The following is a 14,936-nucleotide window of genomic DNA, read 5'->3' as shown; positions in this document are numbered from 1 at the left end:
AAAAAAAAAAAAAAAAAAAAAAAAAAAAAAAAAAAAAAAAAACCAACAACAACAAAAGAGACTAACATGGTCTCCAAATATTGGCACTGAGCAGACTTTAAAACCATTAGCTTACTATGTCCCAGAAAATAAAATATGGTATTGAAAATTTCAGCAAGGAGCTGGAAATGTTTTTTAAAAGACATAGCAGAAACGAAAAAGAACCAATAAAAATTCTAGAACTGAAAATACAGTCACTAAGATTAAGAACACAATGGATGGATTTTTACAGGTTAGACCTCACTGAAGAGAGAGATAAAGAACTGAAAAATAAGTCAGGAGAAGATATCCAGCATGACATATAAAGAGGCAAAGCATTGGAAAATACAAAACAGGTGGTCAGATACCTACATACAGTCTAGAATACATTTAACTGTATGCCTAGAAAAACAGGAGAGAGAGAATGAAGCAAAAGCAGTGCATTAAGAGGTAATGGAGAGAGTTTTCCCAAGCTGATGTAAGACATAGATCTACAGATTGAAAATTAAATTACATGAACTTGGCAGAGAAAAGAGAGAAGGGGAAAAAATTTTAAGTCAAGGACGACTCTAAGAATTCTAGCTTGAGCAAAAGGATAATGTGAGATAAGAAATAGAGAAAGAAAAAGATTTATTGGGGTTGGGAGGAGGCAGAGTGAAATACAAATACACATAGTAGATTCCAATTTTTACCTGTTGAATTTAACATCCAGACAGGGATACAAATGGGCCATTATTTCTTTAATACTTACTTTTCTTGGCATATTAAGGAATTTCCAAAACTTTGATTTTTTGGAAAGGATCATCAGATCTTTCTTGTCTCAAGAACCCTGCACCTATAGGCCTCCTTCCCTTCCTGCTAGAATCCACGGTTTGCATCCATGAGTTGACCTACAAATGGACATTTGCAGCAAAATGTACAATGACTTGCAAATGGCATCTGTCTGGTGTTAAAATGTAATTATTTATCCATTGCAACCTACACAGAGAAAAACCCATCACAACAAAATAATGTATTTTCTAGTTTTTAACACATTGATCCATGATTTCATTTTTTAAAAATACATATCATAAGGGCAAGTTACAGGAAAAATGTGGATTTTCTGCACATGACACCAACTTCAAATGATGCGATAAATACAACTTTGTGTCACAATGTATAATACTACCCTAAGGATTATCATGAGTGTTTAAAATACAATTATTTGACTTTATTAACATACACACAAAATAAAACACTGGCTATCATAAATTGCTAATTTTTTATTTTTTATTTTACTTAGCAAACAGCACAACTTTCACAATAAGTTCCAGGGATAATGGATAAAAATGACATAGCATGTTTTCTTTTCAATTGGAAAGTCCCCCAAAATGTTAAAAGATGATAATGATGATGACAGCTATTTACCTGGGCATTTTCTGCATGCTAGGAACTGTTCTATGGGGCTTGCATGGATTCACTCATTAAAGAGATTTAAAGATGTCTACTAACATAAATTGTATGCTAATGACATAAAGAATATTATTTAATGAAGAGTCGCAATTTTTCCCCAAGATTATTCCGTTTATAAAATACACTACAACTCAGCTAGTATTACTGGGGACCAGAAATACATGTGGGAGAAATTAGAAAAAAAAAACACCCTACAATAATAAATTACAAATAAATCTATAATTTTTCCATATTATATCTTTCTTCCGAAAGTAGAAATAAAATTTTCAAAATCAATGAACAGGAAAATAATTTTATTTTCAAATAACCCTCTAGATGTCAACGTTAAAAATTTAAATATATCTAAAAGTATCCATGTAATTGCCTTATGCAATCAAAGGTGAATTTTTCAATAGTAACTGTAGGTCTAATTGTCCCAAATGTTTTCATTGTAGTATTTCCCTGTATAACTACTGCTATATTATTGTGATTTCCCTGAATATCATTCCAAATAGAGTTATCATGAATACTTTTGATACAAAATCATAATTTTGTATAATCTGATGAAACTTCCTATTATAATCTCCAGCAGAGAAGGCTAAAGATATACATTTTTTTAATTAGAAAATTATTTCAGGAGAATTTTACCTAAGAAAACACATTAACCTACTTCTTAAATTATTAAATGTCTTAAAAGTTTACAAGTAATTTGGGACATCATTTAGCTACATTCTTAATGTTATGGAAAGTTGAAATCTAATAATCAAACTCTTGTTTACTGCTTTCAGCCATTTTGACCATCAGATTCCTAAAAATTTGGCTCTCTTGCTTAGCTTTTCTTTAAAAAAAACTATTTGAATCTCTGATGTAGTCTGTGACCCTTATTACTTTAAAGACTATGGAGTCACAGAACCATTTGACTCCTCAGATAACATAGAACACTGAGGGTCTTTGAATCTAGCCTCTCACACATTTGAATCCCCTCTGCCTCATCAACCCAAATGTTTCCCTTCCCTGACACCTGCTAAAATGGTGAATTACTCACAATTACTCCATTGTCAGTTTTCATTATTACAAATGTCTTCCCTACACTGAATGGAAATCTTCTTCCCAAAAACTGCCACCTATTGGGAGCTTCAACAATCTCAGCACTGACCCTGGCAGATGACCTTGAGCAAGTTCATTTGTTGTTGCTTTAGATTCCTTGGTTATAAAATGGGGATAAGAAATGTGTGTCATAAAGGTGCGGAGATTAAATAAGAGTGTTTATAAAGCACCTGCCACAACGTGGGGTTTATTGGGAATATGAAACCCTCCTCTGCATGGCTACCCTAGAGATGTGGTGGCAGCTACTGCTAGTGTTTACAGTCCTTCTGGCCAAACATCCCCATTTCCTTCAATGTTTCTTTGAACAACATGGTATTGTCTCCATTTTCATCTAGTCATTCCCTTCTGAGTAAGTTCAGCTCTTTGAGAGAAGGGTCAACTGTCAATTCAAAAAGTATGTATTATCAACTATGTTACCAGCTGAGCGCAGCTCCTTACCTATACGTGTCATTGAAAGATAGTATTTCTCTTTTCCTTGTTGCTGGTTAGATCTTCTCCCCTCCCCATATTTGGACTTCTGACAAGCTGGGCTAAAAGAAAGGCAATAGGTATGGATAGTTTCTGGTTCTAAAGTAAGGAGAAGACAGAAGTGCCCCTCAGACATTAGGATGTAGCTGAGAAGTTTCTCTCTTCATTCTGGTAGGATGTCGGCTCTTCCTCATCAAGGGTCGCTCCTCTCTGTCCTTTCCATTCCTTCTTCTGGACTTCACAATTCTGGATGGTGGCTCCATAAGACATCTTCTTTTTGGGACTCACAAAACTCTCATGGTTGAGTTCTGTCTCCTCAGCTAACTCATCCTGGTCAATGATTCCACATTTCTCCTCAGAGAGATTCTCTGGGTCAGCCCACTCCTGTTTCTCCCCAGAAGCAAAGACCCCATAGAAGATCACACCACTGTAATGCACCAGGGCAGCTATGAGGAACACATTCTGCCATTCTTCACGGGTCTGAATAAGGAAATAAAGTGCCAATTAATGTTTTAACTAAAACCAGAGATTACCAGTATGTCATGGAGGCCTCTACTGGGAAAAAGCACCTGCCCATTTGGAAGACAATGCTCTGTTCCTTGGGAGGGAGGATGTGTGTCAGAAGCACCATCCAGGATTCAAACCTAATTTAAAAGAAAAACTTAAAAAATGAAAGTTAAGACTACAATGAATATAAAAGTTAGACATGACAATAAATATGAATTTTTTTTAATTTAGAAAATACATTTTTTTTTTTTTTTTTGAGACGGAGTCTCACTCTGTCGCCCAGGCTGGAGTGCAGTGGCACCACCTTGGCTCACTGCAAGCTCCGCCTCCCAGGTTCACGCCATTCTCCTGCCTCAGCCTCCCGAGTAGCTGGGACTACAGGCACCCGCCACCTCGCCAGGCTAATTTTTTTTGTATTTTTAGTAGAGACGGGGTTTCACCATGTTAGCCAGGATGGTCTCGATTTCCTGACCTCGTGATCTGCCCTCCTCGGCCTCCCAAAGTGCTGGGATTGCACGAAAATACATTTTAAAATAAACAGCACATAAAAATATTAATACATGCAGTACCATTGCATAGCTTTTTGAATACTCAAATGGGGTTTCCCTTCACATAGTCAGCTAAATTAAACTTGTTTTAGGAACCCGCCATTTTAAATATCAGAATTCTCCTTCTTGCTTATTGTTGGATACATAACAATATTTGAGCCATTAAAGTTCTCACCCTTGACTGGCAAGAACTTTATTTGTAATCATATTTTCAGTGTAAAAAAAATGTATGTCAAAAAATAGTGGGAATTTGTGTCTAAGGTTGAGGGAAGATATCTTGGATGTAATAGTCAGGTTATCAGTCGTATAATTTCATGAACAGAGAGGGAGAAACATGAATTCACTGCCTATAAAATCTCTACCTTCTTTTTGTCTAAAAGGTAAGAAAATTTATCTCACACTTTTTTTTTTTTTTTTTTTTTTTTTTTTTTTTTTTTTTTTTTTTTTTTTTTGAGGGCAGAGTTCCCGCTCTGTCCCCAGGCTGGAGTGCAGTGCGCTATCTGGGCTCACTGCAAGCCTCCACCTCCCAGGGGTTACCGGCCATTCTCTGCCTCAGCCTCGCTGAGTAGCTGGGACTCAGGCGCCCGCCACCTCGCCCCGGCTAATTTTTTTTTTTTGTATTTTTAGTAGAGACGGGGTTTCCCCTTGTTAGCCAGGATGGTTTGGATCTCCTGACCTCGTGATCCGCCCGCCTCGGCCTCCCAAAGTGCTGGGATTACAGGCGTGAGCCACCGCACCCGGCCCTCTCACACTTTCTTCTGCAGGAAGCTGAAAAAACTTCTGAAGTTATATTTGTAATAGGCAATCCAACTAAGAAAGTAGTTGAGGGAAAAAAAGTCCCATGGTATCAAAGAATTTTTATTTGCAGAAAGCAGCATCTTGAGACGTTTCAGTGACAAAGATAAAGAAATCACGTGGGCTGTGGTTGAATTCTGGATGGATCTGCCTCTACCACTCACCCTAGTCTAAATTCACAAAGGCTCAGTAACAACTGGGTAGGTTATTAATGTCCTGTTTATTTTATTCTTAACAAGGAAGTAGAATAGCACTCATCTTTTCATGCTGAAACATGCTAAGCAATGGATAGAATTAGGTTATAAAGTTTAATCATTGAGAATAAGAAAACAATCTTCAGTAACTCATTTATCCCGAGTTGACTGCCTCAGTTTCTTCTTTGTGTCTCTAAACAGTTTCTAAGGCCCATACCCCTCTCCCCAGATTTTTATTCCTCAATTGAAGAAACATAGAACAAAACAACAATTAGCCTTGGTGCCATTGATAAGCAATGATTTGAAAATCAGAAGAAGAAAATTAAAAAAAAAAAAGAAGTTCAGCTGACTCAGTCAAGGTCAAGGACATACACATTTACAGACTGCGGTAGAGCCTTGAAATCTCAAGTTTGTGTTAGTGCTCCAGTCCTCTGATACTGTAACCCACAGCCACAAAGGAGACCTTTACCTTGTGCCTGGTCATTGCACCGACAATGAGGGGACAGACCATTCCAGAGAGGGTTCCCACTCCATTTGAGATCCCCATGAGAATGCTGGCATAGCGGGGGGCAATGTCCAGGTGGTTGACATTAAAACCTACAGTGAAGCCAAAACCTCAAAATCAGAGTCAAGAACAGAATTCCAAATACACCTTGTAGGTTCTGAATTCCAAAATACGGTGTTTGGCGCAATATTGAAAAGCCTAAAGACTGAATCATATTTATTCAGAGTAAATAATCATGCAGTCATATGCAGTATGACGAGACCAAAGCTTGCTTTATAATATTCCCGCTCCTGCCCTTGACTTACTCCTAAAAGGCAGCCAAGAGTAAGCCTACCTTATTGGCCACATGGCCACATTTTCACAAAATGAAAATGGTGCTTTTTAATGAAACATTTGCACAAACATTGGGAGAACCTCTGCAATTTACAAAACACTTTCACACACCTACTGGATTTGGAGTTTGTAAATCTGGACTTGAATCTTATTTCTTCTCTGTAAACAAGTAATTTGGGGGCCTTTGTTTCTTCATCTCCCATATGAGGATAATATTACTACTCACTCCATAAAGTGATAGAGTGATAGAGACTCAGGGGAAATAGGTATGTGAAGCAAATATCGAAGCTATACTACCACTACTACTACTACTACCTTCTGCTGCCACTGCCAAGTAACTCCCTCTCTTTGAGGTTTTCTATCAAAAGATAATGCTGCTGGCTGGGCATGGTGGCTCACGCCTATAATCTCAGCACTTTGGGAGGCCGAGGTGGGTGGATCACCTGAGGTCAGAAGTTTGAGACCAGCCTGGCCAACATGGCAAAATCTCACCTCTACTAAAAATACAAAAATTAGGCAGGCCTGGTGGCATATGCCTGTAATCCCAGCTACTTGGGAGGCTGAGACAGGAGAATTGCTTGAACCCAGAAGGCGGAAGTTGCAGCAAACTGAGATCCGACGTTGTCAATATATTGCAGGGTTGCATGTTCGAATCAGACAGACTTCAGTTCTGGTAGCTTAATTGAGATACAAGCCTAGACCAACGATCTAAACTTCCTGAACCTCAGTTTCTTTATCTATATAATGGCATAACGATTCTTATAACATTGACGTAGGAATTAAGTTAAATAATGTGTGTTAACTACACGGTGCATAGACATGTAAACCAACTTGCATGCTCTTTACAGGTGGTTAGCCATCCGTCTTGTTTACCACCATCTCCCCTGAACTAGCAAAGTGCCTGGCACATTGTAGTCACTCAATAAATAGTTGCTAAATTAATTACCACCTTCACCTACTGAAATTATAGCAAGGAGTTGTAGGCTTTATTCATCTTTTTGTTTTCCTTTGCTTTGCTTTTTACTTCTCTATTCTGTGCAAAAAAACTGAAAATAGGACTTAAAATATTTTTTGTTCTAATTTGGCACATTGGTTGGTTGTCTTTTCTACCTCCCTTCGGGGAGAAATTTTGAGAAAACTTTTTGGTAATGATAAACATAGCTTCTCTTTCAGGTCAATGTGCCAAATGATCAGAATATAAAACAGCTGCAAGTTCATTAATCTTATCATTGATTTGAATGTGATAAAGACTTTATTAGAAAAGAATCCAGAGATAAGAAGCAATTAATATGATTGTTGAGTATTATGCTCTGATACAAAGCCTGGGCAACTGCATTCAGCTAAAGATAATGTGGGAAAAGCCATTTAGGTTTCTAGCTGTACAATCTTGACATTTGGGGAGGAGGGGAAATCACTGAGAAATTGAGATATTGATAGATTTTTATAGCAGATGAAAAAAATTACGCACAAACTGAGAGAATCTGTCTTCTCTGTATAGGACATTTCCCAAAACAAGCATCACTCATTCCTTGCCTATTTTTAACCTCATCTATCTCAGTAGTCTTGTCCATAATCAGCTCCTAAATTGTGCCTGTCAGTCTTCCCTGGCATCCATGTTTATTCCTTTAAAAGTTGGCAGACAGTAGATCCTAAGGAATTACTGCCCCCGTGGCCACAATCCCTCCCACAGTGTCATTGCTGGGACCAACAGACCTTTATTCCACACTCCCAGTCACTTCGCTGGGCAAGTTAAACCACACTTTGGTTTCCCCACCAATAAAGTGAATATAGCAATACCCTTCTCATCAAGGTTGCGATGAGGATTAAATGAAATCATGTTTAAAAAGTGGCAAGAAGGCCAGATGTGGTGGTTCATGCCCATAATCTCAATACTTTGAGAGGCCGAGGCAGGAGAATCACTTGAGGCCAGGAGTTCAAGATCAGCCTAGGCAACATTGTGAGACCCTGTCTCGAAAATAAATAAATAAATAAATTTATATACACACACACACACACACACACACATATATATAAGCATGGTGGCACATGCCTGTAGCCCCAGCTACTCAGGAGGCTGAGGCAGGAGAATCAGTTGAGCATGGGAGGCAGAGGCTACAATGATCCGTGATCATGTCACTGCACTCCAGCCTGCGTGACAGAGCGAGACCCTGTCTAATGTTTTTTTTTTTTTTTTTTTTTTTTTTTTTTTTTTTTTTTTTTTAAAAAATATTTTTTTTTCTCCCATTTCCTTTTTTTTTTTTTTTTTTTTTTTTTGAGACAGAGTCTCACTTTGTCACCCAGGCTAGAGTGCAGTGGTGCAATCTTGGCTCACTGCAACCTCAGCCTCCCCAGTAGCTGGGACTACAGGCACATACCATCACAACCAACTAATTTTTGTATTTTCAGTAGACATGGGGTTTCACCATGTTGGCCAGGCTGGTCTCGAACTCCTGATCTCAGGTGATCCATCTGCCTCGGCCTCCCAAAGTGTTGGGATTACAGGCATGAGCCACTGCACAAGGCAAGAAACCCTGTCTAAAAAAAAAAGGAAAAAAAAAAGCAGCTTCTGTGATTTGGAGTATTGGGTTTCTCTCCTTCAGACTGTGACTTAATTGGCAATCGGGGGAAAGGAAGCAATATGAGCTTGAACATTTCAGTATCTCTGGGAACAGGATATGGATCTCTTTTGCTCACAAAGTCATCAAGGGAAGGCGTTCCTTAGCATCCTACTGGAAGCAAGTCGTGATTGCTGTGCCCTTGCTACTCAAAGTGTGGATTGCCCTGCAGCAGCAGCAGCAGCAGCAGCGCTGGGGAGCTTACTAAAACTGCAGAATCTCAGGCTCCACTCTAGAGCTACCAAGGCAGAATCTGCATTCTGAAATATCCTATGGTGATTTCACATAACTCTTTGAGAAGCACTGGGCTGGTGTGTGTACTAATAGAACAATAATGGTGAACACTCGTTAATTTTGTTATGCATCTGGCACTGTGCTAAGGGCTTCAAATAAATAAAGCTAAGGTTTTTATTTGAATAAATATTTCCACTAGAATGCAAACTTTATGGGGATGGACTCTTTCATTCATTCACGGCAATATCCCCAGTGCTAAGACTAACACCCAGCCCACAAGAAGTGCGAGGAAATGCATGAATTATCTAAGTTTATCCTCCCAACAACCCTATGAGTTGCTGTTTCATCTCTCCAGTCTCTAGATGAGAAAACTGAAGCTTGAGAGTTTTCGTAATTTAGCAATTTTTTTCTTTTATAAATAGTAAGTAGTAAAGAGGGCCTCAAACCCCACCCCAGATCTATGCATCTCTAAACCGAATTACTTAGCTGCAAGTTACTTTTAATTTAGACTTTTACTTTATTTTCTAATTTAACTATTCATCAGCTCTATTTATTTTGACAGATACAAGCCCCTGTCTTAGGGCAGTTTAGACCAGAGGTTCCATATTTTTCTATTCTTGGACACTAACACTATTTGATATTTGAGGCAACCTGGAATAATGGAAGGAGCATAGCCTTTGGGCCACACAGAAGTGTACTGGCATCCTTCCTCTGCCACTAACTGTGTGACATTAGGAAAGTATTAAATTTTTCTGAGCTTTAGTAAAATAGTGAAAAATCAGTAACGTAGTGATATACTACTACTTGCTTCACAATGTTGTGAGATATATGCAATATATGTAAAATTTTCTTTAAGTAACCATTTTTTATTTTTATTTTATTTATTTATTTATTTATTTATCTCGAGACAGGGTCTTACTCTGTCATCCAGGCTGGAGTGCAGTGGCACGAAGTCAGCTCACTGCAACCTCCAACTCCCAGACTCAAGTCATCCTCTCACCTCAACCTCCTGAGTAACTGGGACCGCAGGTGTGCGCCATTACACTTAGCTAACTTTTTGTAATTTTTGTAGAGATGGGTTTTTGCCATGTTGCCCAGGCTGGTCTCGAACTCCTGGGCTCAAGTGATGGATTCATCTCGGTCTCCCAAAGTGCTACGATTACATGCATAAGCCAGCGCACCCGGCCAGTAACCATATTTCTTATTACAATGTTTTAAAGATAGACGAACAACTAAATTTCACCCTTTGGCCCAGTTTTGCATAGGAAGCTTCTGATATGATTGCCCTCTGGCCTCTCTCTCACATACAGTAGACCGGTTTCTGCTCCTGTAAAATGGGGATCGTAACAGCACTGCTACCCAGCAGAGTAGTTGTGAGAGAGACAGGGCTTAATACACGCAGATCGCATGGAACAGTCCCTGGCACAGAATCTGTGCTTGGTCATCACTAGCTCATATCATCACTGTCATTATTCTTAGCAGCTTTACCTGGTTCAGAAAGTCACTTCCTCTCTCTGGACCCACATTTTCTTGTTTGGAAAATGAAAGTAATGGAGTAGACAAAAATCTAAAGAAGGTTTTCACTCTTAAAAAAGCTTCTGATTCTATGACTGTAATGATACTCACAGTTCTTTAGCAAGAGGCAAGGCTTTAAAAAGTCACAGGAGCCTCTATCAGGTAGGGTGACATGGTGCTAAAGTATGTAAGTCCACTTCACCCAGGACATATGCTTGGGCCTCTGCTCATATCTCAGAAGGGTCATCTGCGCTTTGTGTCTTTTCCCATAACAAGGTAAGTAGGAAAAATTCCACTTTAACTGAACTCCCAAGCCCAGTTCTCAGTGATCTTACAAAATCACCCCCACTAGATGACATTCTCTGGGCAGTGGTCCTGCTATCTGAGAATGGACTGGTTCCTGAAAGAAGGTGCTACAATATCCTTGTCCTTCCTTCTTCCTGGGACTTGTTGAATCTATCGTCAAGACCTGGAAACCCAAAGGACACATTACCTGAAATAGCAAAGCCACTAAATCCTACAGCAAGCACCAGAAAGGAGATAGCCACCCCTTTGGTATGGGAAAAGCCAACCACCAGGAGTAAGGTTGCCTCCATGCCAAAACCTGCAAGTGGAAACAGCAAGGGAAAACAAAATGTCATTTTCATATCAGTCAATCCAAGTNTTTTTGAGACAGAATCTCTCTTTGTCACCCAGGCTAGAGTGCAGTGGTGCAATCTTGGCTCACTGCAACCTCAGCCTCCCCAGTAGCTGGGACTACAGGCACATACCATCACAACCAACTAATTTTGTATTTTCAGTAGACATGGGGTTTCACCATGTTGGCCAGGCTGGTCTCGAACTCCTGATCTCAGGTGATCCATCTGCCTCGGCCTCCCAAAGTGTTGGGATTACAGGCATGAGCCACTGCACAAGGCAAGAAACCCTGTCTAAAAAAAAAAGGAAAAAAAAAAGCAGCTTCTGTGATTTGGAGTATTGGGTTTCTCTCCTTCAGACTGTGACTTAATTGGCAATCGGGGAAAGGAAGCAATATGAGCTTGAACATTTCAGTATCTCTGGGAACAGGATATGGATCTCTTTTGCTCACAAAGTCATCAAGGGAAGGCGTTCCTTAGCATCCTACTGGAAGCAAGTCGTGATTGCTGTGCCCTTGCTACTCAAAGTGTGGATTGCCCTGCAGCAGCAGCAGCAGCAGCAGCGCTGGGGAGCTTACTAAAACTGCAGAATCTCAGGCTCCACTCTAGAGCTACCAAGGCAGAATCTGCATTCTGAAATATCCTATGGTGATTTCACATAACTCTTTGAGAAGCACTGGGCTGGTGTGTGTACTAATAGAACAATAATGGTGAACACTCGTTAATTTTGTTATGCATCTGGCACTGTGCTAAGGGCTTCAAATAAATAAAGCTAAGGTTTTATTTGAATAAATATTTCCACTAGAATGCAAACTTTATGGGGATGGACTCTTTCATTCATTCACGGCAATATCCCCAGTGCTAAGACTAACACCCAGCCCACAAGAAGTGCGAGGAAATGCATGAATTATCTAAGTTTATCCTCCCAACAACCCTATGAGTTGCTGTTTCATCTCTCCAGTCTCTAGATGAGAAAACTGAAGCTTGAGAGTTTTCGTAATTTAGCAATTTTTTTCTTTTATAAATAGTAAGTAGTAAAGAGGGCCTCAAACCCCACCCCAGATCTATGCATCTCTAAACCGAATTACTTAGCTGCAAGTTACTTTTAATTTAGACTTTTACTTTATTTTCTAATTTAACTATTCATCAGCTCTATTTATTTTGACAGATACAAGCCCCTGTCTTAGGGCAGTTTAGACCAGAGGTTCCATATTTTCTATTCTTGGACACTAACACTATTTGATATTTGAGGCAACCTGGAATAATGGAAGGAGCATAGCCTTTGGGCCACACAGAAGTGTACTGGCATCCTTCCTCTGCCACTAACTGTGTGACATTAGGAAAGTATTAAATTTTCTGAGCTTTAGTAAAATAGTGAAAATCAGTAACGTAGTGATATACTACTACTTGCTTCACAATGTTGTGAGATATATGCAATATATGTAAAATTTTCTTTAAGTAACCATTTTTTATTTTATTTTATTTATTTATTTATTTATTTATCTCGAGACAGGGTCTTACTCTGTCATCCAGGCTGGAGTGCAGTGGCACGAAGTCAGCTCACTGCAACCTCCAACTCCCAGACTCAAGTCATCCTCTCACCTCAACCTCCTGAGTAACTGGGACCGCAGGTGTGCGCCATTACACTTAGCTAACTTTTGTAATTTTGTAGAGATGGGTTTTGCCATGTTGCCCAGGCTGGTCTCGAACTCCTGGGCTCAAGTGATGGATTCATCTCGGTCTCCCAAAGTGCTACGATTACATGCATAAGCCAGCGCACCCGGCCAGTAACCATATTTCTTATTACAATGTTTTAAAGATAGACGAACAACTAAATTTCACCCTTTGGCCCAGTTTTGCATAGGAAGCTTCTGATATGATTGCCCTCTGGCCTCTCTCTCACATACAGTAGACCGGTTTCTGCTCCTGTAAAATGGGGATCGTAACAGCACTGCTACCCAGCAGAGTAGTTGTGAGAGAGACAGGGCTTAATACACGCAGATCGCATGGAACAGTCCCTGGCACAGAATCTGTGCTTGGTCATCACTAGCTCATATCATCACTGTCATTATTCTTAGCAGCTTTACCTGGTTCAGAAAGTCACTTCCTCTCTCTGGACCCACATTTTCTTGTTTGGAAAATGAAAGTAATGGAGTAGACAAAATCTAAAGAAGGTTTTCACTCTTAAAAAAGCTTCTGATTCTATGACTGTAATGATACTCACAGTTCTTTAGCAAGAGGCAAGGCTTTAAAAGTCACAGGAGCCTCTATCAGGTAGGGTGACATGGTGCTAAAGTATGTAAGTCCACTTCACCCAGGACATATGCTTGGGCCTCTGCTCATATCTCAGAAGGGTCATCTGCGCTTTGTGTCTTTTCCCATAACAAGGTAAGTAGGAAAATTCCACTTTAACTGAACTCCCAAGCCCAGTTCTCAGTGATCTTACAAAATCACCCCACTAGATGACATTCTCTGGGCAGTGGTCCTGCTATCTGAGAATGGACTGGTTCCTGAAAGAAGGTGCTACAATATCCTTGTCCTTCCTTCTTCCTGGGACTTGTTGAATCTATCGTCAAGACCTGGAAACCCAAAGGACACATTACCTGAAATAGCAAAGCCACTAAATCCTACAGCAAGCACCAGAAAGGAGATAGCCACCCCTTTGGTATGGGAAAAGCCAACCACCAGGAGTAAGGTTGCCTCCATGCCAAAACCTGCAAGTGGAAACAGCAAGGGAAAACAAAATGTCATTTTCATATCAGTCAATCCAAGTTCATTTATTTATCAAATAAGAACTAACCTATAATTCCACAGACCTAAATTTATTTTGTTTGTGTTTTTTTTTTTTTAAGTTCTGGAATTTTTTTTTTTTTTTTTTTTTTTTTTTTTTTTAATTTTAGTTTTTTTTTTTTTTTTTTTTTTTTTTTTTTTTTTACTTGAAGTTCTGGGATTTAAGTTCAGGAATACATGTGCAGAATGTGCAGGTTTGCTACATAGGTATACATGTGCCATGGTGGTTTGCTGCACCTATCAACCCATCATATAGGTTTTAGGCCCCACATGCATTAGGTATTTGCCCTAATGCTCTCCTTCCCCTTGCCCCCTAGCAGGCCCCAGTGTGTGATGTTCTCTTCCCTGTATCCATGTGTTCTCATTGTTCATCTCCCACTTACGAGTGGGGACATGCGGTGTTTGGTTTTCTGTTCCCCCACAGACCTGCATTCTAGTACAGAGATTACAATGCCACCCAGGTATTTCGTGACTACATGACTGCTAATATTCCCTGGGTGCTCGCAAACTTTCTAACATTATTCCGGTGCACCTTGAACACCACACGGTCCCAATAGGTTCCAGTGATGCTCCTGAGATGAGGGATGTTATTTATTAGTTGCTTCATGGGTAATTGCCCCTACCATTGTTAAATACTAAAACTCTACTATATAACTGTGGTAATGATTCCCCTTTGACTAGTTATGGCCTTTCCCATGAAAGTAAAATGACAACACTCTAATATTTGTTGCCAAAAGCAACCAGAAAGCTGTAGCAAATATCTGAAACAAACAAGAAAAAATAAACACAGCACTTCACCACTTGCAAAGCAAAAGTCAAAATTTTCTATTTCAGAAGTTCACCAAGCTCTCAGGCCTCTTAAACAACAACAACAAACAATACATGAGATTTTGCACAGAAAATATTGCAGAACAAAAGTACTTTCTGTTCCTTTCATTCTGAATAAGTGAGTCTAGCAAAATAAAATAAAAAAGATATGAGGAAATTATGAAGTTTCTTCTCACCCGAAAAAAGAAGTTCAGCTAACAGCAGACAGAATGATATTTATATCATTTCCAAGTATATAGAATGCCTTAGGACGGGCAAGAGACAATTAGTGGTGCTTCATTTGGAGACTGCTGATTCCAGACATCTCCACACAACTGTCCTACAGTACCTCAAATGCAATATGCCCAAATCAATTCTCTCATCCCCTATTTTTTATTTATTTATTTATTATTATTATTATTATTATTATTATT

At 39.4% G+C, this 14,936-nt stretch overlaps 1 protein-coding gene across 1 annotated transcript in view; it reads right to left on the bottom strand.

The window, feature by feature from the left end:
* Positions 1–3,158: 3,158 nt before the first annotated feature.
* SLC17A8 (solute carrier family 17 member 8) overlaps positions 3,159–14,936 on the bottom strand; it is a 67,458-nt gene continuing 55,680 nt past the window's right edge. The window contains 3 exon segments of the mRNA XM_017887246.1: positions 3,159–3,504; positions 5,538–5,665; positions 13,509–13,619. Coding sequence (XP_017742735.1) covers positions 3,160–3,504; positions 5,538–5,665; positions 13,509–13,619 — 584 coding nt within the window. The 3' untranslated portion in view covers position 3,159.

Source organism: Rhinopithecus bieti, unplaced genomic scaffold (genome assembly GCF_001698545.2).
Source record: "Rhinopithecus bieti isolate Rb0 unplaced genomic scaffold, ASM169854v2 scaffold_15133, whole genome shotgun sequence".
Taxonomy (NCBI): Eukaryota; Metazoa; Chordata; class Mammalia; order Primates; family Cercopithecidae; genus Rhinopithecus; species Rhinopithecus bieti.
The sequence above is the reverse complement of the archived record's forward strand: the minus strand, read 5'-3'. Positions and strand labels throughout refer to the sequence as shown.